General features: G+C 43.6%; 2 protein-coding genes across 5 annotated transcripts; one reads left to right on the top strand and one right to left on the bottom strand.

Moving 5' to 3' along the window:
- Positions 1 to 1,724: 1,724 nt before the first annotated feature.
- kpna5 (karyopherin alpha 5 (importin alpha 6)) lies at positions 1,725 to 14,664 on the bottom strand. Its single transcript, XM_061234029.1, has 14 exons — positions 14,515 to 14,664; positions 11,324 to 11,457; positions 10,534 to 10,635; positions 9,917 to 10,016; positions 9,492 to 9,586; positions 9,094 to 9,225; positions 7,990 to 8,078; positions 7,392 to 7,491; positions 7,024 to 7,187; positions 5,729 to 5,807; positions 5,248 to 5,373; positions 3,580 to 3,707; positions 3,205 to 3,383; positions 1,725 to 2,767 (listed from the first exon to the last, which is right to left on the bottom strand). Exons 1-14 carry the CDS (start codon positions 14,516 to 14,518, stop codon positions 2,580 to 2,582), a joined length of 1,620 nt encoding a protein of 539 aa, XP_061090013.1. The 5' UTR covers positions 14,519 to 14,664; the 3' UTR covers positions 1,725 to 2,579.
- Positions 14,093 to 24,992, top strand: zufsp (zinc finger containing ubiquitin peptidase 1). Of its 4 annotated transcripts, XM_061234020.1 has the most exons (12): positions 14,093 to 14,167; positions 16,396 to 16,458; positions 17,795 to 18,413; positions 19,078 to 19,179; positions 19,531 to 19,632; positions 19,878 to 19,987; positions 20,108 to 20,276; positions 20,678 to 20,866; positions 22,065 to 22,230; positions 23,913 to 24,076; positions 24,295 to 24,515; positions 24,838 to 24,992. In XM_061234020.1, the coding sequence occupies exons 3-12, from the start codon at positions 17,801 to 17,803 to the stop codon at positions 24,883 to 24,885; spliced, it is 1,884 nt and encodes a 627-aa protein (XP_061090004.1). In that variant the 5' UTR covers positions 14,093 to 14,167; positions 16,396 to 16,458; positions 17,795 to 17,800; the 3' UTR covers positions 24,886 to 24,992. The 4 variants fall into 4 exon arrangements, with proteins under 4 accessions (XP_061090004.1, XP_061089989.1, XP_061089997.1 ...); XM_061234005.1 differs by lacking the exons at positions 14,093 to 14,167; positions 16,396 to 16,458 and adding an exon at positions 16,879 to 17,014; XM_061234013.1 differs by lacking the exons at positions 14,093 to 14,167; positions 16,396 to 16,458 and adding an exon at positions 16,879 to 16,911.
- Positions 24,993 to 26,069: the final 1,077 nt, after the last annotated feature.

Raw genomic sequence — 26,069 nt, forward strand, 5'->3', positions numbered from 1 at the left:
TTTATGGATACATTACCCAACTTCAATTACCGTCTGTGTCTTCTGAATTGACAGTTCTGTGGCTTTTCCCAAACTGATGACTGTAGACAAAGGGATGTTCCATGCTTATTACCTCATTTTTATACTCTAGTGAATCTCAGTCCGAAGGAACTTTATTAACTAAATTCAAGTAAAATGGCCAATTTCACTTTGATTTTATTTGCAATGATTATTAGGGGTGCCTATATAAAAAAAATGGCTTTCAGAAAACATTTGATTACTAAATAAAAAAACATTGAAACATGAGAGTAAATGTATTGAAATAAAAGTAAATAGTCCTGTATGTTTGATCAGAAAATATACATCATTATCAACGTTTGGCATTTTTATTATGGTTGCCAATAATTGTGGAGCCCACCGTACATGCTAGCATGCACCTACATCAAAGATGATAGAGAACGCTGCATTAAGGGTTTGGGGGTCTTCATTTGAAAGTTTGACACAAAAAAAACAGGAGAAAGAAATAGATGACAGGTATGTAACAGAACATTTATTTGTTCTACATAATGTTTTTGACAGATTTGACAATCCTTAGTTAAGCAAACTCATTGAGGCGAATCAATTGCAATCGCTGCATCATATAAAGAGAGGCCTATTCTGTCTGCCGTCTCAGAGCCCTGATGCTGAGGACCTTGGAATCAGAAGGGGCCGATGGCACAGTCCCGGGTGCCAGCCCTCCTGGTCTACAGGGGCTTCAGTCACACCACACATCCCCCTCCCTCCGATGGGAAAACCAACCCAAAGCCTAACCGTACAAACATGAGAAATATTAGAAAACTGTACACGATTGAATGTGCTCAACAATTAAAGGTTTACAAATTATTTCCATAATGTATAAATGCAAACATTTACTCATGGATCAATCAACATTCTTGAATGCACATTGCATTTACATAAACAATAAACTTAAACACGGCAACAAAAAAAAAGAGGGGGGGGGGGGGAGATTGAACGTGAACAAAATTAATCTGGTAATATTCTGTGTCATTCACAGAAACTGTAGGCTAATTCACAGCAGTTCTTTTTGTGTACACAACGGTTAAAAAAGTATGTAAAACGCTGCTTCATCTGGGCCATGCTACAGGTGTGACAGGAACAGGTGATACAGGACAAGGTTAGGATTTTAGCAACCTCACGTTGAGAAAGACGTTTTACATCCACAATATCCTGTCAATGTACCTTGACGTAGCATTGTCCCAAAGCCAAACCACAAACCACACCCCTAACTGACCTTCAACCTCACCTAAAAAAACTTTGATTACAGTTTTTCCACATGTTTCATAAGCGTATATATAATATACAGAGCAGTTTTTAAATTCAACTAAAAATGTACAGCTAAGATGGAAGAATTGTAAATAACCTCACCAAAAATCATGCTGAATGTTACTAAACTGCCGGGGACAGCCAGGTAAATCCCTGCCATCTTTAAATTCTAAGAAAACAAACTTGTAATCACAGTTCACATGTGAAATGAGAAAGTAGGGAATACACCCAGAAAAGCCTAAAACATACACACCTCACAGCATTTGTACCCTGTCCCACCACCCAACAAACCCCCAACCCAAATGCACATGTATGACAGCACAGAAACAGCCACCTCCCTTTCCCCCACCACCGACAGACAACAACCATTTCAGAGATACCGATACCACCCCCACCCCACCCCCACCAAAAAATATAGCAGGGCACCCCTTCAAAAGAATAAATAATTTTACATGGAGTCATGTCACACGGAACTGCTACATGCACTGTGCACATTTTCACTGCAAATCTCAAGTGCAGCTGTTCCCTTTCAAGTTTAAAAGGTAACTGACAACTTGTCGCTTGCTGCACATCAGCAAAGATTATAAATATACTCTATGGGAATATAAATATAGTTACGGTTCATATAAAAGGTTATAGCAACCTCTCTCAGCCACACAGAATGCATGGAACTAAACTATCTTCCCTGCTGGTCAATGGAGCCCAGACAATTTTGCACATACTCACAGAAGACCACACACAGTACATTCTAACGTAAAATACCGGTAGTTTTACATTGTGCCATACGCACACAGGCACACACATGTAAACACGCATACGCAGGCTCACACACACACGCACGCACACACGCACACTCACACACACGCTGTGTCAGAGGGCCCAATTGCACGCATCAATTTCACACGCAAATTTTGTCTCATTTCATTTTCCACGGTAGTTCTGCTGACTGACGGAAGAGGTAGTCATTGTGGATGGAGATTCTACCATACCAGAGTCTACATTTACAAAATAAAATAAGAAGAAAAGAAGAAACTAAAAAAAGAGGAAAGAAAGCTTTTTTTTTTTTCTTGCAGCAGTATCCAGGCTCACGCAGTGCATTCTGGGAAGTGTAGTCAAAGGGCGAGGCTGCGGAGGGCGCTGCTGGGGGCCTCTCGTGGAGCGTCTCTGGCCCCCTCTGCAGGCGAGTCCGGGCGTCCCCTGCTGCTGAGAGGAGGCTTGCGCGCCTAGGGACGGGAGGAGCGGGGAGCAGAGGAGGGCGGGCGTGGCAGGAGTCGGGACTAGAGCTTAAAGCCTTCCATCGGCCCCTCGGGCTGCTGAAAGATGAACTGGCCCTGGTGCTGGTCCACCTGTGGCGCAATGCTAGCGTCCTCCTCCTCCACCACAAAGTAGCGCTCGATCAAGTCGAAGGCCTTCTGGTAGATCTCCTGGTTCTCGTGGCTCTGCAGGAACTCGATCTTATCCAGACCTGGAGAGGCGCAGCACACAGGGCAATCAGCTCGGTATGCACATTCTCACTTTTCCTTTTGTATTATTATATATAATATTTCAACTATATTTTAAATATTTTTTTAACAAATTCCATCAAATGTCAAATGTTCAATTGCATATGTAGTTAAATGAAACTGCACACCAGGCAAGGTGAGGTTAGAACTGACAGATTCACATCGCCATGTAGTGGTTAAAGGCAGGAGATGGCCAAAATGTCCTATTCGGATTTAACTCGGACCAGAAGAAGGAAGAGTCATAAGACACCCATCTTTTAATTGCTTATTTAAAGACCATTCTTCTCAAACTTTAGGAGTGCAGTGTAAATTTGAAGCAGATGACCACCTCCTCTGTGAACAGGGGGCAGTGAACCCTGTAGGCCTGCTTGCTGAGGGGTTCAGTGTGGGAGGTGTGTACCATAGGCCTCTTCGATGAGGGCACAGTAGGGGTTGATGCCCGTGCCGTTCTTCTTGGCTTCCTGCTCGCCCAGGCGAAGAATGTTCTCCAATCCGTTCAGAGACACCTGCACGATCTTGGAGTCCATCACTGTAAGCAGGTCGCACATGGGCTTGATGGTGTTCAGCGACACCAGGTACCTACAGGTGGAGAAAAGAAACACTTCAGAAATTACACATTTCCCCTTTCAGTGCCCTGAGTGGTGGGAGAAGGAAGTGCATGCAACCTGATCTGCTGAGCAGTGCCCCCAGAGGTGGGAGATGGAAGTGCATGTTACCTGATCTGTTCAGCAATGCCCCCAGAGGTGGGAGATGGAAGTGCAAGTGTGCAAGTTACCTGATCTGCTCAGTAGTGCCCCCAGAGGTGGCATTGGTAATGGCCCAGGCTGCTTCCTTCCTGGTTCGGAATTCTGCCTTCTGGAGAATCTCAATCAACACAGGGAAGATGTCGGCTTCGATTACTGCCTGCAGAGAGGAGAGTGTCCAAGACAGAGTATTAAACAAACAAGCTGCCTATATCTATATCTATGCTTTAAAATCAGTTTCATCTACCACATGCCACAACACATTATTCCAGATACACATCTGTTACACACACATTTATAAACATAGAATATAGATGTACACACATGGACAGAGTGTACCTGGATCTGTGAGCGGTTACAGAGTGTACCTGGATCTGTGAGCGGTTACAGAGTGTACCTGGATCTGTGAGCGGTTACAGAGCGTACCTGGATCTGTGAGCGGTTACAGAGCGTACCTGGATCTGTGAGCGGTTACAGAGTGTACCTGGATCTGTGAGCGGTTACAGAGTGTACCTGGATCTGTGAGCGGTTACAGAGTGTACCTGGATCTGTGAGCGGTTACAGAGTGTACCTGGATCTGTGAGCGGTTACAGAGCGTACCTGGATCTGTGAGCGGTTACAGAGCGTACCTGGATCTGTGAGCGGTTACAGAGGGTACCTGGATCTGTGAGCGGTTACAGAGGGTACCTGGATCTGTGAGCGGTAACAGAGCGTACCTGGATCTGTGAGCGGTTACAGAGTGTACCTGGATCTGTGAGCGGTTACAGAGTGTACCTGGATCTGTGAGCGGTTACAGAGGGTACCTGGATCTGTGAGCGGTTACAGAGCGTACCTGGATCTGTGAGCGGTTACAGAGAGAGTACTGACACCAGGGCGACCAGCCACTGATCATCTTAATCCTATCTCTGCTGCGTGGAGTGTGACGTGTTCATTACATTACATGTAATTTGGCTGACGCTTTTATCCGAAGCGCCTTGCAGTTCATTTGGACTGGGCAGGTCCCAGATGGTCCCCCCCTGGTGCAATGCTGGGTTGAGAGCCATGGCCCGACAGCTGTCTGTATCTTGTTGTGGCTTACACGGGGGATCGAGCCACCGATATTGCGGGTCCCAGTCATGTACCTTCGGCAGCTTCTCGGTACTGACGACCTCTGCCTCTCCTTACGTCACCAGGGCAACCAGCCACTGTTCATCTTTATCCTCTCTCTGCGGCGTGGAGTGTGACGTGATCACAGAGCTCAAACCGTCATATTATAGATTCATATATACTTGAGTACAATGAGAGAGAATGTTTATTTTTTATCTTGTGCGAGTGTGTGTATGAATGGGTGAATGTAAAGCATCAATTGTACAGCGCTTTGGATAAAGGCGCTATATAAATGCCAACCATTTACTATATAAATGCCAACCATTTACCATTTACCATTTACCAGAGCGTACCTGGATCTGTGAGCGGTTACAGAGTGTACCTGGATCTGTGAGCGGTTACAGAGTGTACCTGGATCTGTGAGCGGTTACAGAGCGTACCTGGATCTGTGAGCGGTTACAGAGCGTACCTGGATCTGTGAGCGGTTACAGAGCGTACCTGGATCTGTGAGCGGTTACAGAGGGTACCTGGATCTGTGAGCGGTTACAGAGGGTACCTGGATCTGTGAGCGGTTACAGAGTGTACCTGGATCTGTGAGCGGTTACAGAGCGTACCTGGATCTGTGAGCGGTTGCCGGCGGTGATGTTAGAGATGGTCCAGCAGGCCTCCTTCCTGATGGACTCTTTAGGGCTGCTGAGCAGGTTCAGCAGACGGGGCAGAGCTGAGCAGTTCAGAATCACCTGAGCACAGGAAACACAGGCCAGAGGTAAACAGACACACGCACACATACACGGACACATATATACACTCACACATGCACATATTACTATTGTATATCACTCAATATTACTCAGAGACAGAACCACATGTATGTAACACCCCAAAATTCACATGCAACTGTTTATGTACAACTACAAGCTTAGCACCAAAAATAAGCAGAAGACAGATGCGTGCGAGCATGCGTGTATGCATGTCTCTGTGTGTGTGCATGTGTGTGTTTGTGCGTGCATGTGTGTGTGGGCATTCCTGTGAGTGCGTGTGTGTATATGGATGTGTGTGTGTGTATGTGTGTGTGTGTGTGTGTGTGTATGTTACCTGAGTCTGGATGCCATCTCCTGTGACAATGTTACCCACAGCTCGCAATGCAGGAGACACCACCTTGTATTCGTTGTGCCTACAGGATATAACAGAGAACAGAACATTCACTGACTTTTCCATGACTGTCCAGTGTCTCAGTGGAGTGTCATTTTAGTCTCAGTGGAGTGTCATTTCAGTCTCATTTCAGTCTCAGTAGTCTCATTTCAGTCTCAGTGGAGTGTCATTTCAGTCTCAGTGGAGTGTCATTTCAGTCTCAGTGGAGTGTCATTTCAGTTTCATTTTAGTCTCAGTAAAATCTCATTTTAGTCTCAGTAGTCTCATTTTAGTCTCAGTAGAATCTCATTTTAGTCTCAGTAGTCTCATTTTAGTCTCAGTAGAATCTAATTTTAGTCTCAGTAGAATGTAATTTTAGTCTCAGTAGAATCTCATTTTAGTCTCATTTCAGTCTCAGTAGAGTCTCATTTTAGTCTCATTAGAGCCTCATTTCAGTCTTATTTCAGTCTCAGTGGAGTCTCATTTTAGTCTCAGTAGAATCTCATTTTAGTCTCAGTAGTCTCATTTTAGTCTCAGTAAAATCTCATTTGTCTCAGTAGTCTCATTTCAGTCTTAGTAGTCTCATTTTAGTCTCAGAGTCTCAGTGGAATCTCATTTCAGTCTCAGTAGTCCCATTTTAGTCTCATTTCAGTCTTAGTAGAGTCTCATTTTAGTCTCAGTAGAGTCTCAGTGGAATCTCATTTCAGTCTCAGTAGTCCCATTTTAGTCTCATTTCAGTCTCAGTAGTCTCATTTTAGTCTCAGTAGAGTCTCAGTGGAATCTCATTTCAGTCTCAGTAGTCTCATTTCAGTCTCAGTCGTCTCATTTTAGTCTCAGAGGAGTCTCATTTTAGTCTCAGTAGTCTCATTTTAGTCTCAGTAGTCATTTTAGTCTCAGTGGAGTGTCATTTCAGTCTCAGTAGAGTCTCACTTTAGTCTCAGTGGAGTGTCATTTCAGTCTCAGTGGAGTCTCAGTAAAGTCTCATTTCAGTCTCAGTGGAGTCTCAGTAAAGTGTCATTTCAGTCCCAGTGGAGTGTCATTTCAGTCTCAGTGGAGTGTCATTTCAGTCTCAGTGGAGTGTCATTTCAGTCTCAGTGGAGTCTCATTAGTCTCATTTCAGTCTCAGTGGAGTCTCATTAGTCTCATTTCAGTCTCAGTGGAGTCTCATTTCAGTCTCAAGTGCGTCTCACAGCCGTGTCTCGCAGTGCATCAGGGCTGCAGCACAGCGTTTGGACATGCTGGAGCAGTCTGGTCCTTACATGAGCAGCTCCACCAGTCTGCGACACACTCCCGAGTCGATCACTATCTGGATCTTGTCGTTGGGCCCGTCGGACAGGTAGCAGAGCGCCCAGCACGCATCTGCCAGTATATCTGGGTCACTGTTGAAGAGCAGCTGGGACAACACACTCAAACTGGGGGACACCTGAGTGAGAGAGAGACAAACAGAGGGTTGGTTTTTATCTGTGACATGGTGAAGAACAGTGATAATATCCAGTGATATGTATATCTGTTCAATCGTGTACGTTCTTTGTATTTATTTTTTCTGTGCAACATAAGCTGTATCCTGTCATTCCAAGAGAGCATTTTGAATTTGAATTTGATGAAAGCGTGCTCGGGTGGGGCCCACCTTGGAGAAATCGGGAGGGGGGTTCTTGCCCCGACAGAGGTTGGACAGAGCCCAGACTGCGTTTCGCGTGGTAGTGAGACGAGTGGACTTGGCCAGCAGCCTGCAGGCGTACAGAGAGGGTACACTGCTCAAACACACACTCTGCTTGAGCCATGTACTCACACACAGCAGGTCAGGGCTGCCCAACCCTGTTTCTGGGGATCCACTGTCCTGTGGGATTTCATTTCAACACTAACCTGGTACACCTGATTCTACTAATTTAGAGTTCATTGAGATCTCTAGCTGTTGACTGAGTGGACTGGAGTGTGCGTTGTTTAAATCTATAAAATAGTAGATATCCAGGACCAGGGTAAGGCAGCACTGCAATACAGGTAGTAAATAAAGTTAGCCTGCACATACACTCATTTTCTTTAACGGCTGACTATTTACCCATTTAAAAAACCATGACATGAGGATTTCATGTTCCTTAATGACTAGATAATTCAAAATGATACATAGACAAGCAACTCATGTAAACAGACACACACATACACAAACACACAATATTTTACATGTATATGCACACAGCTCACACAGAAAGGCAGACAGACACACTTACTGTTGAAGTGAAGGCAGGATGCCACAGCTCAGCACATAGTCTCTGCACTCTGCGTTGTCCCCAGCGATGTTCCCAAGCGCCCACACGGCCTGGAACACAATGTTCAGATCGCTCCACTCAGGCTTCTGTACCCACTCCTGCCCGTCCTTCTCACTGAACACTCCAAGGACAGGTTCTCTAATCTATAGTGCTGGAAAATCTTTTTCATTTCCCCTCCAGATTTGTGTTTTTAGATTTATATATTACTTTTTTGAAGTTGTATTCTTCCTGGTTATTGTTTATTCATTTTTCTTTTCCCCTTCTTTTTCTTTATTTTGAAATAAAACCCTTTACCATTGACATTTATGAAGTGGAACCATGAAAACTTGCAAACAAAGCAGCAGCAGTGTAAACAGAGGAAGAGAGAGGAGGTGGGGGCTTGTATTTGGAGGGGTATCTTTTAAATGCATGATGATAACACTTTATTTCTTTATATATACAGTTTTTTTTCATATGAACAAACAAACATCCGAATCTCATAAGGATTTAGACAAACTCCATTAATTTCTCCCATGGACCAAAATTATTGTCTCTTTCAACGTCAGCCATGTGTTCGCCAGCAGTGTACACAACACAGTGTCAGTCAGCTGGGTTTTGATGATGGTAATATTCTGGCATTCCGTCTGACAGCAGCTGCTATGGGCATTTGTGTTGGGTTGGGAAATTTGCACCTGGCTGCTCCAAACTCATGCTTCTGGCAGCACAGATACTAATCACTGTGCCAAGGGTTTGGATAGATGGTTATTTGTCAATTATAGCTCTAAATTTTGCTGCCACAAACAAATATCTTGTTTTCTCTTTATTTTCATGTAAATAAGATGCACATGCTGGAAGGGGTATTTCCATAACTTCACTTCACAGAGCTAATGTGTTTTTCATCTGCAGCCATTGATAGACCAAGCACAGTTAGCACGAAGCCTGTAGATGGCCTTTTTGTACTGTCCACAGAGCTAAATGGATTCTGTTGCAAACAAACCCCACCACTAGCCCGTTTGACGGAGACAGACAGCCTAGTACAGCTTATTTTCCCATCACGCCCCAATAACACCATCAGCGGCAGATCACCTGCTCCTGGACGACCTCGTAGTCAGAATTGAGGAGTTCGATGAAGATGGGCACGGCTCCCGTTTCAATGACCACTTTAGTATGCAGGAAGGTCCCAGATGCGATATTCGTCAGCGCCCAGGCAGCCTCAAACTGCGAATCACAATTCTCAGCTGTTTAACACTTCCTGTCGCAAAGCGCCCACACACACCCGCAACAAGGCAATATTCAGCATATAATGCTAAAACAAACAAATTAAATGTTGAAAGAAGTACACATGAAAACAAACAAAAAACACAACAGTATCCTTTCTGAGATGTGTACAGTGCAGACCGGCAGAGGCTTGAGTGGGGAAAGACCTTCACAACAGTTCACACATCTGTGCGTGAACACACGTATAAGAGCTTATCCACACACACCTGCAAATTGCAGTTTTCACTTCTTTTGAGGAACTCTACAAACTTGTTCACAACCCCAGGTGTAAGGATGACCTCATCGATGGGAGGGTTGGGCTCTGCAAGAGATGAGAGTAACCAATCAGAAGTCAATTAACATCTTATGTCATTTTGTGTAAATGTTTCCAGGGGGATATAACAGCAAACATAATGAACTTGGATGGCCACAAGTCTGTTGAAAACAAAAACTGCATTGTAAAGCCGCAAAATAACTTTGTTTCCAGCCAGTGAGTAAAAACAATTGCTGAAGAGTAAGTAAGTGTCCAGTCAAATGTTTGCAAAACTGAAGCACACCAAGTCAGTCCCATTCACTTGTCTCTGAGACCAACAGAAGGTAACAAAAACTGAACAACTTTACATTAAATTGGGGCCCCAAAATGTGCAACTACCTTTGGAGAGCAGTTTTCTAAACTTCTGTGTTGCTATGAGCTGCTGGTCGGGGTCGTCAGAGAAGATCATCTGTCTCATGTCTGGAGTTATGATGGCTTCCTGCAGAAAGACAAGATCAAGCAGAGGGAAACATCAGCCTGAGACAGACAGCCTGACAGGAGAGTTAGCACATCATTTGAACTGTCACAATTTTACTTGTTTAACTGTCATTGGTAGACTGAGCGAGACTAAGAGATAGGGAGAGTGACAAAATTGGGCCTTTCTTGGGAGGCCTGACAGAAGGCTTGAGGATTTAGTGGTGACACAAATTTCAAAAATATACTATTTCCTTCAATGCCAATTATTTTACATGGTCAAAACCCCTATTTGAATGGTGTCAATGATTATCTTAAAAGCCTATGACAAATAGTTATATGTAGGCTGTAATATTTAATCCAGCTATAGCGTGCAACAAAAACTTGTGTTGTACACAGGCCGTAGTGGAATGTCATTGTAATGATATTACAAAGACTAGCGCTTGTCTTTTTTGAGCCATCAGGCACCACGTAGCATGACATAATCATACAGTCTAAAATACAGCAACAGATGCAGACACAGAACAGTGACAGAGACTTACACCTGAGACAGGCACGGTGGAGCTGACATCGGGGTCTTGGATGGGACATTCCAGCATGGACTCATCGCCCACGGGCAGAGACACGTTCCTTCTCTTAAACAGCTGCAGAGAGAGCAGAGATCAGGGGTACAGACTCGAACCAGGTAGCCAGTTCCTACTTCCCTTCAATCTTCTTTACACATAAACAACTGCCATCACTGCTGGTAACATGTTTATGGTGTAATAGTACAGTTTGAGACTATTCATGAAAGGTTGGGCCTACGGAAAGAACAACTATGGAAAGAGAATTGACCTTGGTCATGGAATTGGCCCTTCATGAATATTTAGTAAATAAGTTGGGCTGAGAGAGGAGGTTGGGCTGAGAGGGAGAGGTTGGGCTGAGAGGAGAGGTTGGGCTGAGAGAGGAGGTTGGGCTGAGAGGGGAGGCTGGGGTTAGAGAAGTTGGGCTGAGAGAGGAGAGGTTAGGGTTAGAGAGGAGAGGTTAGGCTGAGAGGGGAGAGGTTAGGCTGAGAGGGGAGAGGTTAGGCTGAGAGGGGAGAGGTTAGGCTGAGAGGGGAGAGGTTGGGCTGAGAGGGGAGAGGTTGGGCTGGGAGAGGAGAGAGGTTGGGCTGAGAGAGGAGAGAGGTTGGGCTGAGAGAGCGGAGGTTGGGGTTAGAGAGGAGAGGTTGGACTGGGAGAGGGGAGGTTAGGGTTCGAGAGGGGAGGTTGGGGTTAGAGAGGGGAGGTTGGGGTTAGAGAGGTTAGGCTGGGAGAGGGGAGGTTATGGTTAGAGAGGTTGGGCTCCTCTTACCTGCTCCTCCCTCTTCTGTTTGCGCAGCTGAATGCCCTCCTCCTCCCGCCTCCGCCGCATCTCCTGCGGGTTCAGGGCTTTGTTCTTATAGCTCTTCATTCGGTCATTATCCTTCCCCGGGCTCGCCATCGCGTCTGTGGTCAGAGAAGCAAAGACAAGCAGAAATGTTCAGTCAGACACCCTGAGGTAACCTCTGAGAAAAGAAACACTTTCGTTTAGAGACTTAATCTCTGGTTGGGATCTAAAAATGACTACAGAAGAGGATGCCAATCTTGCTTGAAGAGACATTTATCTCTTCCTGTTCAGCATGCTGAAATGACTCTCGAGGGGGGGGAAGGTTGTTTCTCTCCTGCCAACAGCAACATACAAACCATACCTTCCGGTCTGGTATGAGACAGTGAGAAAAAAAAAAAAAAAAAAATGAATCATTGTCTATCCACATCTTGTGCAAAGTTGAACTAAATAGGTCAAGGACAACTGCACAAATGCCACGAGACCCATGCACTCAAGCTTGAGGCCCCTGCTCTTCAAACCCTGGTCCTTGAGGGCTGAGAACTGCTGCTTTTCCACCCTCCCTTTACCTGGGTTTCAGCTGGGAAGCCAATCTGGCTAATCAGTACCACTAATTGTTCAGTTATTTACCTGGAAAAAAAATCAGGATCCCTGCTCTAGGCAGACTCCATAGGGCTCTAGCACTAGGTAACCATAAGGGTGTAGTATCCTCATAAAACCTGGACTGGCTGGCCAAAGAATGGCTGGAAGGCTCACAAAACCACAGGCCTTCCACCACCCTTCCGTCTCACAGCTTACAACAAGCCAGTCTTGTGCCCTGATCCTAGATCAGTATCCAGCACCTAATACAGTTCGGGATTAGCATGAAGTGTGAGTAATGAAAAGCAGGCCAACAGTCCCTGGGTCAGCTGTCGGGGTCTGACAGAATAAGAAACATTCTTATGACCTGGACGCACGCACGCACGCACGCACGCACGCACGCACACACCCGCTCACAGGTCACAAAGTGCTGTGATTCCCTCTTTGCCCCTTCATGTTCTATACAGCAGAAGGAAACAGAATAACGCAGCTGCAAAGTGTCATTGTTAGTAGCAACTACACGGGCAGGGTTTCCCCTACATCACAGGTTCTTAAGCATTTTAATACCGCAAGGCAAATTAGGAATACTTATGAAATGTATTACCTTTCAGGGACCCTTCCAATATATTGTACATACTAGCATAGCCTAGTGGACTATAGGCCACCTCATATACTCCCATCACCCATTTTAGGTCCCATGCCTTACAAAGACACATCAGTGGCACAAGGCCACCACTAAATAAAAAGTCAGTCAATAACAAGATTCATTTACAACACATGCGTCTGACAGAGTCCTCACATGAGAGACTGCAGGAATCTGAGGAAACTAACACAAAAGTCGTCTTAGAATAGAGAAAGGACAGCGTGGGTACAAGTTTTTCTTGTATCTCTGCATTAAAACAATAAAATCATTGACTTGCTGAATCAGCGAATTGGATGTTTTAGTCTGACTGAGGGATAGCATTCCAAATACATCGCAGTTTGAGCCAAGCCAGCTAATCTTACAAGAAGCAGGTTGGTTTGCTGAGCTGAACTCACCAGCATGCCACTTCCACCCAGCTGTATCAGGAAAAGAAAATGTGGGACTGGCTCAAACTGATAAGCAATAGAAACGCTCTAAATATCCTTATGACAGCAGTGTACAGAGCTGTCACAAGGGGCTACATGCAGATATCACTATTGAGGGGACTGTCATTTATCACAGTCCTTCACATCCAATATCATTAACAAGGTCAGGTTATCAGAATGCAGAAGCACGTGGTGAGTTCATAGCTGCCAACTCTCACGCTTTCGGCGTGAGACACACGCATTTGCCTGTTTTCACACGCACATGCAAATGCGTGTCTCACGCCGAAAGCGTGAGAGTTGGCAGCTATGTGAGTTTATTAAACGATATTGGTGTATTCAGGTAAAAGCCATTAGTGTACTCATGTACTAAGTACTCAGGTGAACTCTTGCTATTTGATTCATCAAGAGTATCCCCAACTTTATCTTTTTCAATTCTGAATGCAGCCAGTCACAACAGTCACATGCAACAGTCAAAATATAAATATCGCCCACAGCAAAATAATATTGCTAAGTCCATATGGAATAACTATGATGAAGATGATACCACAATGAAGCTATACGAATAATGAGCATTTATTCATTTCAGGGACAAGACTTATTTATTTCAGTTACCAGACAATGTTTCAGAATCCCCAAGTTAATTGTGTGGGATTAAAAGGTGTCCTAGTTGATAAAATAGCTCAATCAAGCACGGAGAGGAAGTCCGGAGATGAACTAGCTGGTCTCGTCGAGCATAGCACTGTTCAACCAAATGCATCGAGCTTTTAGCCACCTGCCATGTAGTAGCCAGCGTTAGATAACTTAACACCTACGTTAGCTCACATCATCTGTATAACTTCCGAGTATTACTAGGCGCACCACAACAACATACCCCTATCTACCACTTCCAATGAGGGTCTGAAGCTGATTCTCTAGCATTGTAGTAACTTAACTACTTTGGTCAACTGTTGCCGGGCGTAAGGTTGCAGGTTTGAACCCTTGAGTCCTTGCCTTTTAAAAACTTCAATGGTTGACTATCTAACGCATTTCGTGTCATTTCAATATCCAACTCTAAATTGTTATCTCGATGGTTGATTGTATAACTTAACTGGCTAATATTAAAGTGCGAGTGCTAGCTAGCTGTAGCTACGGACCGCCTTCAGTAAGGGCGTCGCTAATCGAACAACGTTGATGGCCTAAAAGAAGGTGGGTCCAGACACAGTTCAGTGGCTACTAATTTACTCATCATGTGCATATTTATTTCCCTTACATTATTGCTTGTAACACGAAGCTAATTGCATATCAATAGTCGTTAGTCTAGCTAACTACTTCATCGTATCTACCCTACCACTAAACATGTAGCTAGCTAGCATTATCAGCCAGCTAGCAAGATTCCACACACCCCCTCCATGCCAGCTTATAGGTAACGTTAGCGAGCTTAGCTAAAATAGCCAAGCAAGCCACATTTGCTGTTTATTCTGTGAAAATGTATTAGTACAATCTGTTAGTAAATAAGAGCGGAAATATATGACAGTATGTCACAATAACATTACCCATTAAATCTAGAAGTTCTTGGTTGCTGTGTAAATATTGAAATAGTTTATTTCCTTGGCACAACCTTTCCTAGTTAATACAGCTGAACTCAATATGGCGTCCCTCTCTGTCAATCGCTGACAAATTTCCCAACAGCCCCCCTCGAGTGGTGCCAAAGATCGTTTATTTGACAAGATAATCAAATCTTTATTTTCACTATTTCTGCGTTTAGCGAGTTTATTAAGAATATATACAGTTTTAGTCACATTGGATCTAGACTACAGATTTTTTTTTCGCACCAGGTAAATTTGCACTGCTGATGTTTCGTTTGAAAAGAACGGTTGGAATGCTTCCTCATTCTTGCATAAATTGGATACGTTTCAAATACTGTACGTTACCTTACTCAATGGTGCGCTTACATTTTTCGACTCACTACCTGTTTTCATAAGCATCTAAGCATGAGAAACAATTGACCACTCTAAATATATCAGTAGTTTCTCAGGTAAAGAAGCTGTACTATTCGATTAATTAATGAAGTGCATTCATGTCCGCACACGCCCGTGTTTACCATATTTAACAGTATTTATCATTGACTGTTTTATTATACATGTTGAGCTTTTAAAAATCAGTACGGTATGTTGATAGTTCCATATTAGAACATTTAATTAAATTGAATTAATGAAAATATTAGTCGTAATCTGTGCCCTCACTTTCTCCAATCGTGCCATTTAGTTCTGGACTAATTTCATAGCTTTTACAAAGATCCACAAGCTATGGAGAGCCAAATGCAACATAAAATGTTATTCTTATTATTGTACCATGCATTTCCCCAATATTTAACAGAAATATCTCTTATTTTCTCACGTTTAACAACAAAAAAATCCCTACATACATTTTTCTACATAATGATTTATTTTGTTAAATGTTAAATGTGATATTAAAAATGATATACAGTAAGCTAGATGTTTTATTATTTGGTATTTTTTATATTTAGCTAAATGTAGGAAATATTAGCTAAATGTAGGAAATATTAGCTAAATATATATTTTTTTTCCTAAAGACTCCTTTACAGACTCATAGTAAATATGTTTTCATTATACATGCAGCACAGGACCACAATTAATCTTCACAGAACAGAATCTAAAACATGCTAATTTCTGGTCTTTCTGTAGCTCACACGCGTGCCTTTAAAAGCCGTTGCACTGCTGAGAGTATGCTAGGTGAGCCGGGAACCCGAGTGAACACAGTAAGCGCTCGGGCTTGATCACCTCGACATCTCAGGACAGCTTCAGTCTCCCTCTTGTGGACAGATTACAAAGTGCACAGTGTCATCTGGGGGCACTGGATTTATCTCTGTCTCGGATCAGCTCAAATTAGTTTGGACACACCTGATTATAGGAGAGAATACTTCCTACTGAGGTTTCAGTGTAGCTGATCTGCCAGCAGTTTTACACCACCCCTGCTTGCCAGGTTGTTGCAGTTCTCTTATGTTAATCCAAATTTAGTTCAATTCCCCAGCTAATGTCAAACACCCATCTGCCTTTAAAAGCATGATTCAAACAAAGATCCAATGTTGGAGTCCAAAATCCATTAAAGGTAATGGAGAGAACTGTGCTTGAGATAAGGTGTTCTCCAGCACTGATTAAATAATTTTAGTGAAATGTTTGCTGTTAACGGTGGAAAGTGAACATATTTTGTACATCTTGTTTTCACTGAGCAAGTCGCCTGTACATATTTCTACAAAGTATTAACTTTTTCAGACACAATGTGTAGCTAGACACTTCTTATTAAATTGGTTCACTTATGAAGGTCAAATTTCAGCTTTGAAAAGGGGGTATGTGAACATTTTGCACTGAAATAAAAAAAATTTCACAGCCTAATTTTGAAAGTTTTTCCAACAGGATCTGCACAGACTGGCAATGACTTCAGCGACTTTGCAGCCTTGAATTGCATTCCCAACCAGTGTGAGAGCACCAATGTTTCCTTTTGGATGGAGCTACCTTTGTCTGACCTAAGTGGTAACCAGGGCTGTACACCCAGTACCCCCTGTGGCAGCCTGTCGAATACAGTGCAGTGTTTATTATCATTCATTCATTCATTTATTTATTTATTTATTTATTTATTTATTTATTTATTTATTTATTTATTTATTTAAACAACGACTATGGTCAATGTCGGGTAACGTTCATGAACATTCTGCGAATTTAGTCGAGCGACGCAGTATAAACCAGCTTTGTCTTTACATTAGTGCAATGGACTCACTGCTAGATAATGTAAACACCACTGAACATCTGATTGTAAACCAGAAACTTTGCACACTACGCTCTTTGTGAAACCACGATCTTTGTTTTGCAGAAGAACCATACGTCATACTACGAGATCATCGCGATAATAAACCTGTGACGACAGCATACTGGGTAAACATAAAAAAAGAAAGAAAAGAAAGAAAAAGAACAGAACTGTGCGTAATGAAAAGTGAAATAGAAACTGTTGTTGTCGGACTGGATAACCAAAACCACGGCAAGTTATGACTAACTAGAAATATAAATGACATCTTTATTCAAGCTCAGGTTGTAAATACAAGCTATTTTAGTTATAACAGATTGAGTCCGTTTTGCTAGCTAACTTGGCTAGATGGCTAACTAAAAGACAGCTTAATCTGGGTTCCACTGTGTTAACAGGTTCTTCCTGTATTCAAAAATAATAATTGCGCTGTTTGCTATGAGCGAACTGCGAACGTTGAAAAAGTAACTTGGATTGTATAATGTTTGCTAACATTGCAGGCAGTGAGTTACGGATGGCAATGAACCTCACATTTAGCAAGCTAGGATACCTTATTCTCGATGTTAGCTAGCCTACTGTCAAAAAGACGACCTTAATAGCTTCTCTTTTTTTTGACCCGGATGCTTCGAAGGAGACCATATGCTTGCCTACACTCCCTAATCAATCAAGAAGCTGCAGCAATGAGCGTTGATAGCCTATAGGATTATGCATTCCAAATTAACTAATTATTTAACTCCTGCATTCATGCCGTCCTTTCTACTCCCATGCTTGAAAAGGTTTGTAGCAAAGGGTTTTAGGTGCAATATTTGAGGATACATATAGGCCTTTCATTCCCAAAGACAGAACAGCTGTTGCCACTTACTGGCCTTGGCTATGCACCTTCGTGAATATATAAGGGGTGACTGCCATGTTGTTGCTTCAGCTGAGAACTTTAGAGAGGTTTTACTGCTGTCTGTCTGGATGTTATGTAAAATGTGTGGTTGATGTCCGACTCTGGTGTGCCTTGTCTGCTGCCAGGCCGTCATGTTCACATGTGAAATTTGCGGGGAGGACGTGCCCTCAGAATCGGAGATGAGGTCACACCTGCTCCTTGGTCACCTGGAGGCCCAGGTGAGATGCCCTCTCTGTTCGCTGGCAGGCGTGTCCTACGACGAGCTCCAGCTCCACATCAACACAGCCCACGCAGAGGAAGGGCTCCAGCAACAGCCAAAATGCACCAACACAGGGACTTGCCAGACTGGTGCCGGACCTCACCTAAGGTGTTCGCTGGCCTCCAACAAAGGCACGAGGGGTGTGCCCAGCTGTAATGGTGCGCCCAATACGGACAGCTCTAACCGAGTAGCCAGTGTGGGTATTTCAGATGGCTCGTCCAATGAGGGCTGCTCTAACAGGGTGTCCAGTGGTGGTACTTCAAATGTCTCATCCAATGCAGCCAGCTCTAACAAGGTGGCCAATGGTAACATTTCTGACAAAGTAACGGACAGCCCTAGGGCAGAGTGTTTGTCACATCAGAACAAAGCCTGTATGAATGGACATTCCTGCACTCCGCAAGGGGAGAGTATGCACACTCACAACAGTGAAGCGGACCAGGAACCCGTCAAAACAAAACATAAACGCCTGTCCTCACCCAGGAAAGGTAATGTATTATGAACCCTAGTTCTGACTGCAGAAATGCTGGAACAGGGTTAATTTAATTTTGTTCTCATTTATCTGACTCCAAAAGATAAGTTCAACTGCTCCTCTGTTCTAACAGTTCAACAAAAGGAACTGCAAATGTTCTCCAATAGTGTGGCTCTATATGATCGCTATCTATCTTTATTCAGCAACCAGTGTACTACACCACCAATGAAACTATTTCCCACATCATTAGCTATCTAAAGACACCAAACACTGTGGAAAACCCATGGTTTATACAGTGCTATTTCAACTCATCAGTTCTGGGAGCATTCCACTGAGGTGGCAGAATTGCGCAGAGGCAGCACAATGATGGGAGCAATAGTCCTTTTTTGACGAGCACTGTCTTTTCATCAAACCTTGCTGACCCTGTGTCAACATGGTCAACACAGTCTGTTTCCTTTTTGGGGTCTGCAGAGAGACACACTTTTGTAAAATGCCCTACATTAGTAAGAGTGCTGTATGTCTGGGGTCATGTGCTTTGTTGTGGTGGCTGTGATGTTATTTGACATGGTGTGAGGTGATCCTGGATAACGTGCCACCGTGTCAGGTGGTGTGAGCTGCGTTGAGGAAGTTATGTTAGGTATATGGAGATATGATTTGGTGACATGATGTTTCTCTTACAGATAAGCTCCTTCCCTGCCCACTGTGTTCTTCGGTGTTCAGTGACTGCTTCATCCTGCAGGAACATGTAGAGCTGCACCTGCAGGACAAAAATGTGATGGAAGGTACTGAATACCACAAGCATCTCACCTAGCAGAACATGCATAAGTATGACTCACCTGGCAGGTGGTGCACAGCTGTGCTCAGTAACTATGAAGCTTTCATTGCTTCCATTGCTGTTGATCTGCCATGTCTTCTAGACGGGTGAATATATTATCATGTGATAATATGAATAAATAATGTCTAAATGATAGTATTTGCCTTGAAGAAAATTGTAGGCGTCTCGCTCTCATGCACGCACGCACACACACACACACACACACACACACACACACACACACACACAGACACAGACAAAGACACCGTATGCGAGTCCTCTCTGTTTGTAAAAGGTATCGTTTGTGTGTGATCCTCAGGTGATCTTGCTCAGGGTTTCAAGTGTCCCATGTGTTCTCTGACCTGTTCTGACGGCAGCGCTCTGCAGCTGCACGTGGAGCTCCACCTAGAAGCTGGAACAGGTATGATGAAAAAAGTGTACATACTGTTGGTTTGGTATTAGTTTTTTTCATATATGAATGTATATCCGGCTACCTTAGTGGTGGCTCATCAGAGGTTTGTTCCTGTATGAATGTATGTCAGGCTACTTTAAAAACTGGTGGCTCATAGGAGATTTATTCATTTATGTCATTCATGGGCTCAAAGTTTGGGCACTGCGCGTCTACGGTACATGGCCTTTGACTTCACTTTTTTCGGGGCACTCTAGAGAGCAGCCACTCCGACATGCAGCTGGCCAGGCGACTTCAGCAGGAAGAGGACGCGAGGAGGAAGGCAGAGGAAGACAAACGAGAGGCAGCGGAGTTCAAAAAGCTGCAGGTGATTTGTGTGCACGGTCAAGGGCCGTAAATTATTAAACACATTTGGATTATGGTTGCACACTATGACCGGAACCGCAGCCATGACTGCCTCTGTGTGTGTTCATATGTGTATGAGCAGAAGCAGTTTGGCCTGGACAGCAGAGGGGGCTATCGCAGACAGATTGAGAGGAACATGGAGAAGGCTGTGTCCCGTGGTCAAATGGCCCCTGCAGAGTTCCACAGAAAGAGGGTGGAGGTGATGGAGTCTCTGGCCTCGGGGGTAGATAATGGAAAGACCAGAACATCGGGTGTGTAGCACAGTGTGCCTATCAGTTCCTATTCCTGTTATACAGTGAGATATATTGGCAGTTGACGGTGGTACAATTTCAGTTTTTTGCCTCTGTACTCCAGCATATTGGATTTGAAATTTGAGGTTAAAGTGCATACTGTCCCCTTTAATTTCAGGCAATTTACAGCCATATTGGGTCATCCATGTAGGAATTGCCTATTATGGACCTATTATGTATATTCCTTCCATTTTTGGGGACCTTCAGTGGGCTTCTTAGTTGTTTCGGATTAGCCAGGTGCATTCAGTCGCTTCCATAGTGCAGTTCTAAAAAAGATTGCCATTTCATTCAACTGGTTTCTTGCTTACGTCCATATTATTTACTCCCTGCTTCTCTCTTCCTCCTTCCCCCCTGGCTGGCAGGTTTGATAGCTGCCTTATATGAGTGTTACCAGAGGGAGGGGTCTGACATTGCCCACGTGTGGCTGAGCTCGGAAACTGACCACTACTGTTCATCTGATGGGGACCAGGGCTGGGGGTGCGGCTACAGGAACTTCCAAATGCTGCTTTCATCGCTCCATAAGATTGAGGTTTACAAAGGCTGTTTCACTGGTATGCACACTCACGCTGACAGACTCATGTCATACACTCACTGAAACACACTCGCTGAAACACACACTCGCTGAAACACACACTCGCTGAAACACACACTCGCTGAAACACACACTCGCTGAAACACACACTCGCTGAAGCACACACTCGCTGAAACACACACTCGCTGAAACGCACTCACTGAAACACACATACCACGTGCTCTTTGGCAAACACACACCACATACTCTCACTGAAACACACACTGATAAACCATAAACACTCACACTGACGTACTCAAACATAAGGTACCACATACACTCACTCTCGCACATACAACACACTCACAGTGGCACACCCACTCATACCAGCACACTCACACATACCACACATTCATGCTGATGCACTTAAGCCCACGTTCCACACGTACAGTGCCCTATATAATGTTTGAGACAAAGACCCATCATTTATTTATTTGCCTCTGTACTCCACAATTTTTTGAAAACAGATTTGTATTTTAAAAAATCACATGTGGTTAAAGTGCACATTGAATATTTTAATAAAGGGCGTTGTTATACATTTTGGTTTCACCATGTAGAAATTACAGCAGTTCCTCAAACCTCAAACCACAGTGCTGCTGCCAGATATGCAGTCGATGCAAAAATAATTGTTTCTCCTGACAGATTTTCCTGTTGAACTCAATGGAAAAAATATTCAGGAGAAACAATTATTAAACAATTGTCTCCTGCATATCTGGCAGCAGCATGATGGTTTGAGGTTTATTTGATACCTTGGACCCTTTATGACTTAAAGCAATTTAGCCAACAAATGTGTTTCATACTGCATCGGCAAAATTTACAGCTGAATCTAGTCCCACCCCCCCCAATTCCCAAAGAGATCCATTCAATTACAAATACAATTTTAGTATCGTGTGTAGGACAACCTGAAAATAAATAAACAATGGGTCTTTCTCCCAAACATTATGGAGGGCATTGTATACCTACACACAGTGCACAAAGACATTCTCTCTCTCTCTCTCTCTCTCTCTCTCTCTCTCTCTCTCTCTCTCTCTCTCTCTCTCTCTCTCTCTCTCTCTCTCTCTCTCTCTCTCTCTCTCTCTCTCTCTCCTCTCTCTCTCTCTCTCTCTCTCTCTCTCTCTCTCTCTCTCTCACACACACACACACACTCATTTACAATCTTGGCTCTCTTTTTGTGGCAGACGGAACAGTCCCCAGCATCCCCCGAGTGCAAGCCCTTATAGAGGAGGCCTGGTGTAAAGGGGTAGATCCCCAGGGGGCTTCTCACTTTGACCGCAAGCTGCAGGGTTCGTCTGCCTGGATAGGGGCTACCGAAATCTACTCTCTCTTCACCTCCTTTGGAGTCAGGTGAAAATGATGACATCTCAAATTCTAATAACTTGGTTTGCAGTCATGTTTAGGAAAGGAGTTTAACATGTATGTATAGAGGGTATACATTGTGTATGTGAGTAAAATGTTTTGAAGCTGTGGAAGTTCAGTCCCTGTGCTGCCATTTTGTGCAAATTGGAACCAGAGACCGTACAGTAGGGAAAAGGGTGGGGGGGGGGGGGGCCTTATATGGTTATGGAGTTTGGGCCTGGTGGCTGTGTGAAGTCGTAACTGAATTCCATGTTTGAAGTTAGAGAGTTCAAAAAGGATGTTGTGTTTGTACGGAGTGAGAGTCTGTGGTCAATTATAGTAATTTACGTGGGAAACCCTGAATAATGGAAAACTCTTTGTGCTGTGTAGTTATGGCAGGTATGCTGTTCAAGGCCAAATAGAAATAGAAATCCAATCCTGGTTTGGATTTGAGGTCCAGGTTTGATGAATGCTGCTCTAAGCTATTCATCACTGATATTAATATAACTTTGGGCTTTTTTAAAAACCCACTACACTAGAAAAAGCAGTGAGAGATTAGCACCTGACCATGGTGTTTTGGAAAGTGCAAATGGAGAAACAAGTATTTAGCATTCTAATACTCATGAGATGCACACAGATACAGTCTAGACAAATTAAATAATGGATTAAATAACCCTGGAAATACAGAGAAGGACTTGCCTTCAATGAAAATAACAGTATTTTACATTATACTTTATTGTTTTGCATGGACTTGCCTGAATATTTGGAAGCTGTACAATGCAAAACAACAGAATTCGAATACCGTGAGAACAAAACAATTTGCAAGCATGTGGAAAAACTACCAAGAACAGAAATACTTTCTTATGACGGGGACTGAATCCTGATATAATCTTGGTGCTAGCCTGCTAAAACACCAACATCTTTGAAAGATCAGCAGACGCTAATCAGACATCTGGCCACTCCCTCATTGCCTGTCGTCCTGGGGTGGGTCCCAAAATCCGGAAAGTGTACTCCTTAACTCCACTACCACCGTCCTCTACTCCGTAACGCAGTCGTGTGTCGTTATTCTCTCGCATGTCATCCTACTCGGAATGCAAAATGTCAGTTTGTTTTCGTGGCTCATATCGTAAAAACATATTCTGTCATTTTAAACAATAGCCAAGAACATAAATTGTTCTTATTTAAACATTTTAAACAATAGCCAAGAACATAAATTGTTCTTGGCTTTGTTTTTGTTTTGTTTTTTACTTTGATCCAATGTTGCTGGTTGCATATTAATTAGTGTCTCCAAGCGAACCGCAATGTCCAGTTCGCGTTTTTGCAGGATAGTATATCCTACTAACTTACTAAACTTACAAGCGATTTTGTAGTTTTAAATGGGCTGACCACGTGTGCGATCTCTAATTGGCTATGGGAATATGTGTGTGCTCGGCAAAAAAGAACGATGGTGATAGGGCTATTTCCGCAACACAGAACGTCGACTGGGATGATGCTGAAGCCGAAAAGCTTGTCCCAATTTTCCCCTGCCACTGATGTTCTCCATTATGTTTAGTTTGTTTGTTAGCCATTCTAGATAAGGACATGTATAGACATGGACTAAAGGGACTAAGTGCTGAATTCTTGAAGTTAACATTTATTAAGGTATTTAGTGAATAACTGACCACTGACTCTATTGACTGCTGGACCCACAGGGCTCGTATTGTGGACTTCCACCAGCCCACCGGCCCAGGGAACACCCACCCCCAGCTTTTTGAGTGGGTGAAGAGGTACTTCTCTGTCTCAGCCAGCAGGGGTACTAGACTACCCCCCCGGGTGGTGCAGACCACACAACCCCCCATATACCTGCAACACCAAGGTACGCATACACCTACTGAGCAACCTTACACATGCCACACTAATCGGTTAATTGTATGAAGCTAATTGGTCCATCAGTTCCTTTGTGGGCATGGTTGTGTGTTTACAGAGTGTATTCATTGTGTGTGACTCGAGTGTGTTTATCGTGTGAGTTTCAGCGTGTTCACGGTGTTACGCTGTTTAGTTTGTTCGGTTATCACTTGTGCTGACTGTACCCAGGTCACAGTCGATCCATCGTGGGGGTGGAGCAGAGGAAGAACGGTAGCCTGTGCCTCCTCATCTTCGACCCGGGCTGCTCTGCGGGGAACATGAGGAAGCTGCTCGCTCGTGACATCACGGGCGCAAGTTTGCGGCACCTGAGAAAGCACCCTGGGAGCCTGAAGCACAATCAGTACCAGATCGTGACTGTGGAAGGTGTGCTGTCCCCAGAGGAGAGACGGGTGAGACTGCATCAGCTCTGCAGGCTCCGTACAGAGAGTTCTTTTTACTCCGCAAATTATTTCAGACTTTCACAAGGTGTCTGCTTTCGGCTAGAACTTTCAATATAAAAAATAAAAAAAAGATGTCAGATTCAAAGTTGGGAACAAATCGGGCCACTGCGCTAGATGGAACAATGACTCTGAACAATGGCTCTTTTTATAGTGCAGTATGTTCCACAGCATTTTTTGTGCAGCATGTAATTGGAGAAGATGCTATCATTCTTCACGCTGTAGCTTGAAGAACAAACTTATGTTTACGTGTGCCACTGCTCTTGTTTTCCAGACACGGATCGTGAACTCCAGAAGCTTGCGTGCAGATAGGATTCCCTGATATTCGGTGTTTTTATTTTTCTGCAATTTTCATCAATGTGATTATTTATTGTACAGTGTGTACATAGTTGAGATTTTTATTAAGATAATAAAGGATGGTGAATTCTTGATTGTCTAACTTTTTTGTTCCCACCCTATGCGATTAATATACAAGTCTCATAAAATTCTGTCACATTAGTACCCCAAGTACATTGCACTGTTTACAAATTACACACCCCGCTCACACCTGATCAAGTACCTAAACTGAAGTATGCTTGTGTTACCTCATACACCTGTATCCATTGTGTCACATACACCTGTGTCCACATTGTCATGCGTGGACACTTGGAAGACCTCTCAGCTCCTGTACTTCTACATGTCACAGCATGGAAACTGCAGTCACCTTATCCTAGACATGAGTCTCCTCTGTTTCAGCGAATCAGTCTAATTTATTCAGACACACAGTCTTAGTCCACAAAATAATCCTGTTTGATATGTAGCGTTTAGATTATAGCCTATAGGAAGAGTGTCATTTGACTTGTTCAAGGCCCTTACAATATTATATTGTTTCTAAAAGAATGCAGCTGTTCTTCTCTCCTCAAATATCACGGATGCCCATCCGTGATATATGGGTCCCACCATGCGATCTATGGGTCCCACCAGCTGCAGATTTAGTCACCGAAGCGACCCCAGAATACAATGCTATTTATGGGGTGTCAGGGCACTGCCAGGATGAACTTTTTCCATTTTGAATGGAATCAGTAACATTCAATTGAATTAAATAATTGATGGTCTTTATAGATAATGGTTGTTGCACAGTTGAAATAAAAATTTTAAGCGGAAACCAACATGGTGTAATTTTATTTTATTGCGGTTTTTATTGGTTTTAAATATATATTTGCCTGTAGGTGGAGATTGCTACTGCCTGGACTTGACTATTTTAATAGCTAAGCATGATTACCTCCTAAGATATTCATATTTGGTCTCATTAAAAAAAGGCTACAACCACAAAACTATCCTTGATGAGCTGTTCCTTGTCATAAAGGAGTATGAACCCCCCTTTTCTTCCACACCTAAACTTGGCATGACCCAATCAGGGCAAGCATCCTCAGGCCATGCTTGGTAAGGCATGTAAGATGGCCGTAGGAAAAAGTTGGGTTGTGTTGGCCGTTTGTTTTGCAGTCTTGGAGGAGAAATGTTCCTGTA

Source organism: Conger conger, chromosome 1, assembly GCF_963514075.1.
Source record: "Conger conger chromosome 1, fConCon1.1, whole genome shotgun sequence".
NCBI lineage: Eukaryota > Metazoa > Chordata > Actinopteri > Anguilliformes > Congridae > Conger > Conger conger.

Coding starts and splice junctions, on each gene's coding strand:
- zufsp (XM_061233997.1), top strand. Junction 19,180..19,530: donor GGACAAAAATGTGATGGAAG/GTACTGAATACC, acceptor TGTGATCCTCAG/GTGATCTTGCTCAGGGTTTC. Junction 19,988..20,107: donor CGGAGTTCAAAAAGCTGCAG/GTGATTTGTGTG, acceptor GTGTATGAGCAG/AAGCAGTTTGGCCTGGACAG.
- kpna5 (XM_061234029.1), bottom strand. Junction 5,808..7,023: donor AGACTGGTGGAGCTGCTCAT/GTAAGGACCAGA, acceptor TATATCCTGTAG/GCACAACGAATACAAGGTGG. Junction 3,384..3,579: donor GGCACTACTGAGCAGATCAG/GTAACTTGCACA, acceptor CTCCACCTGTAG/GTACCTGGTGTCGCTGAACA.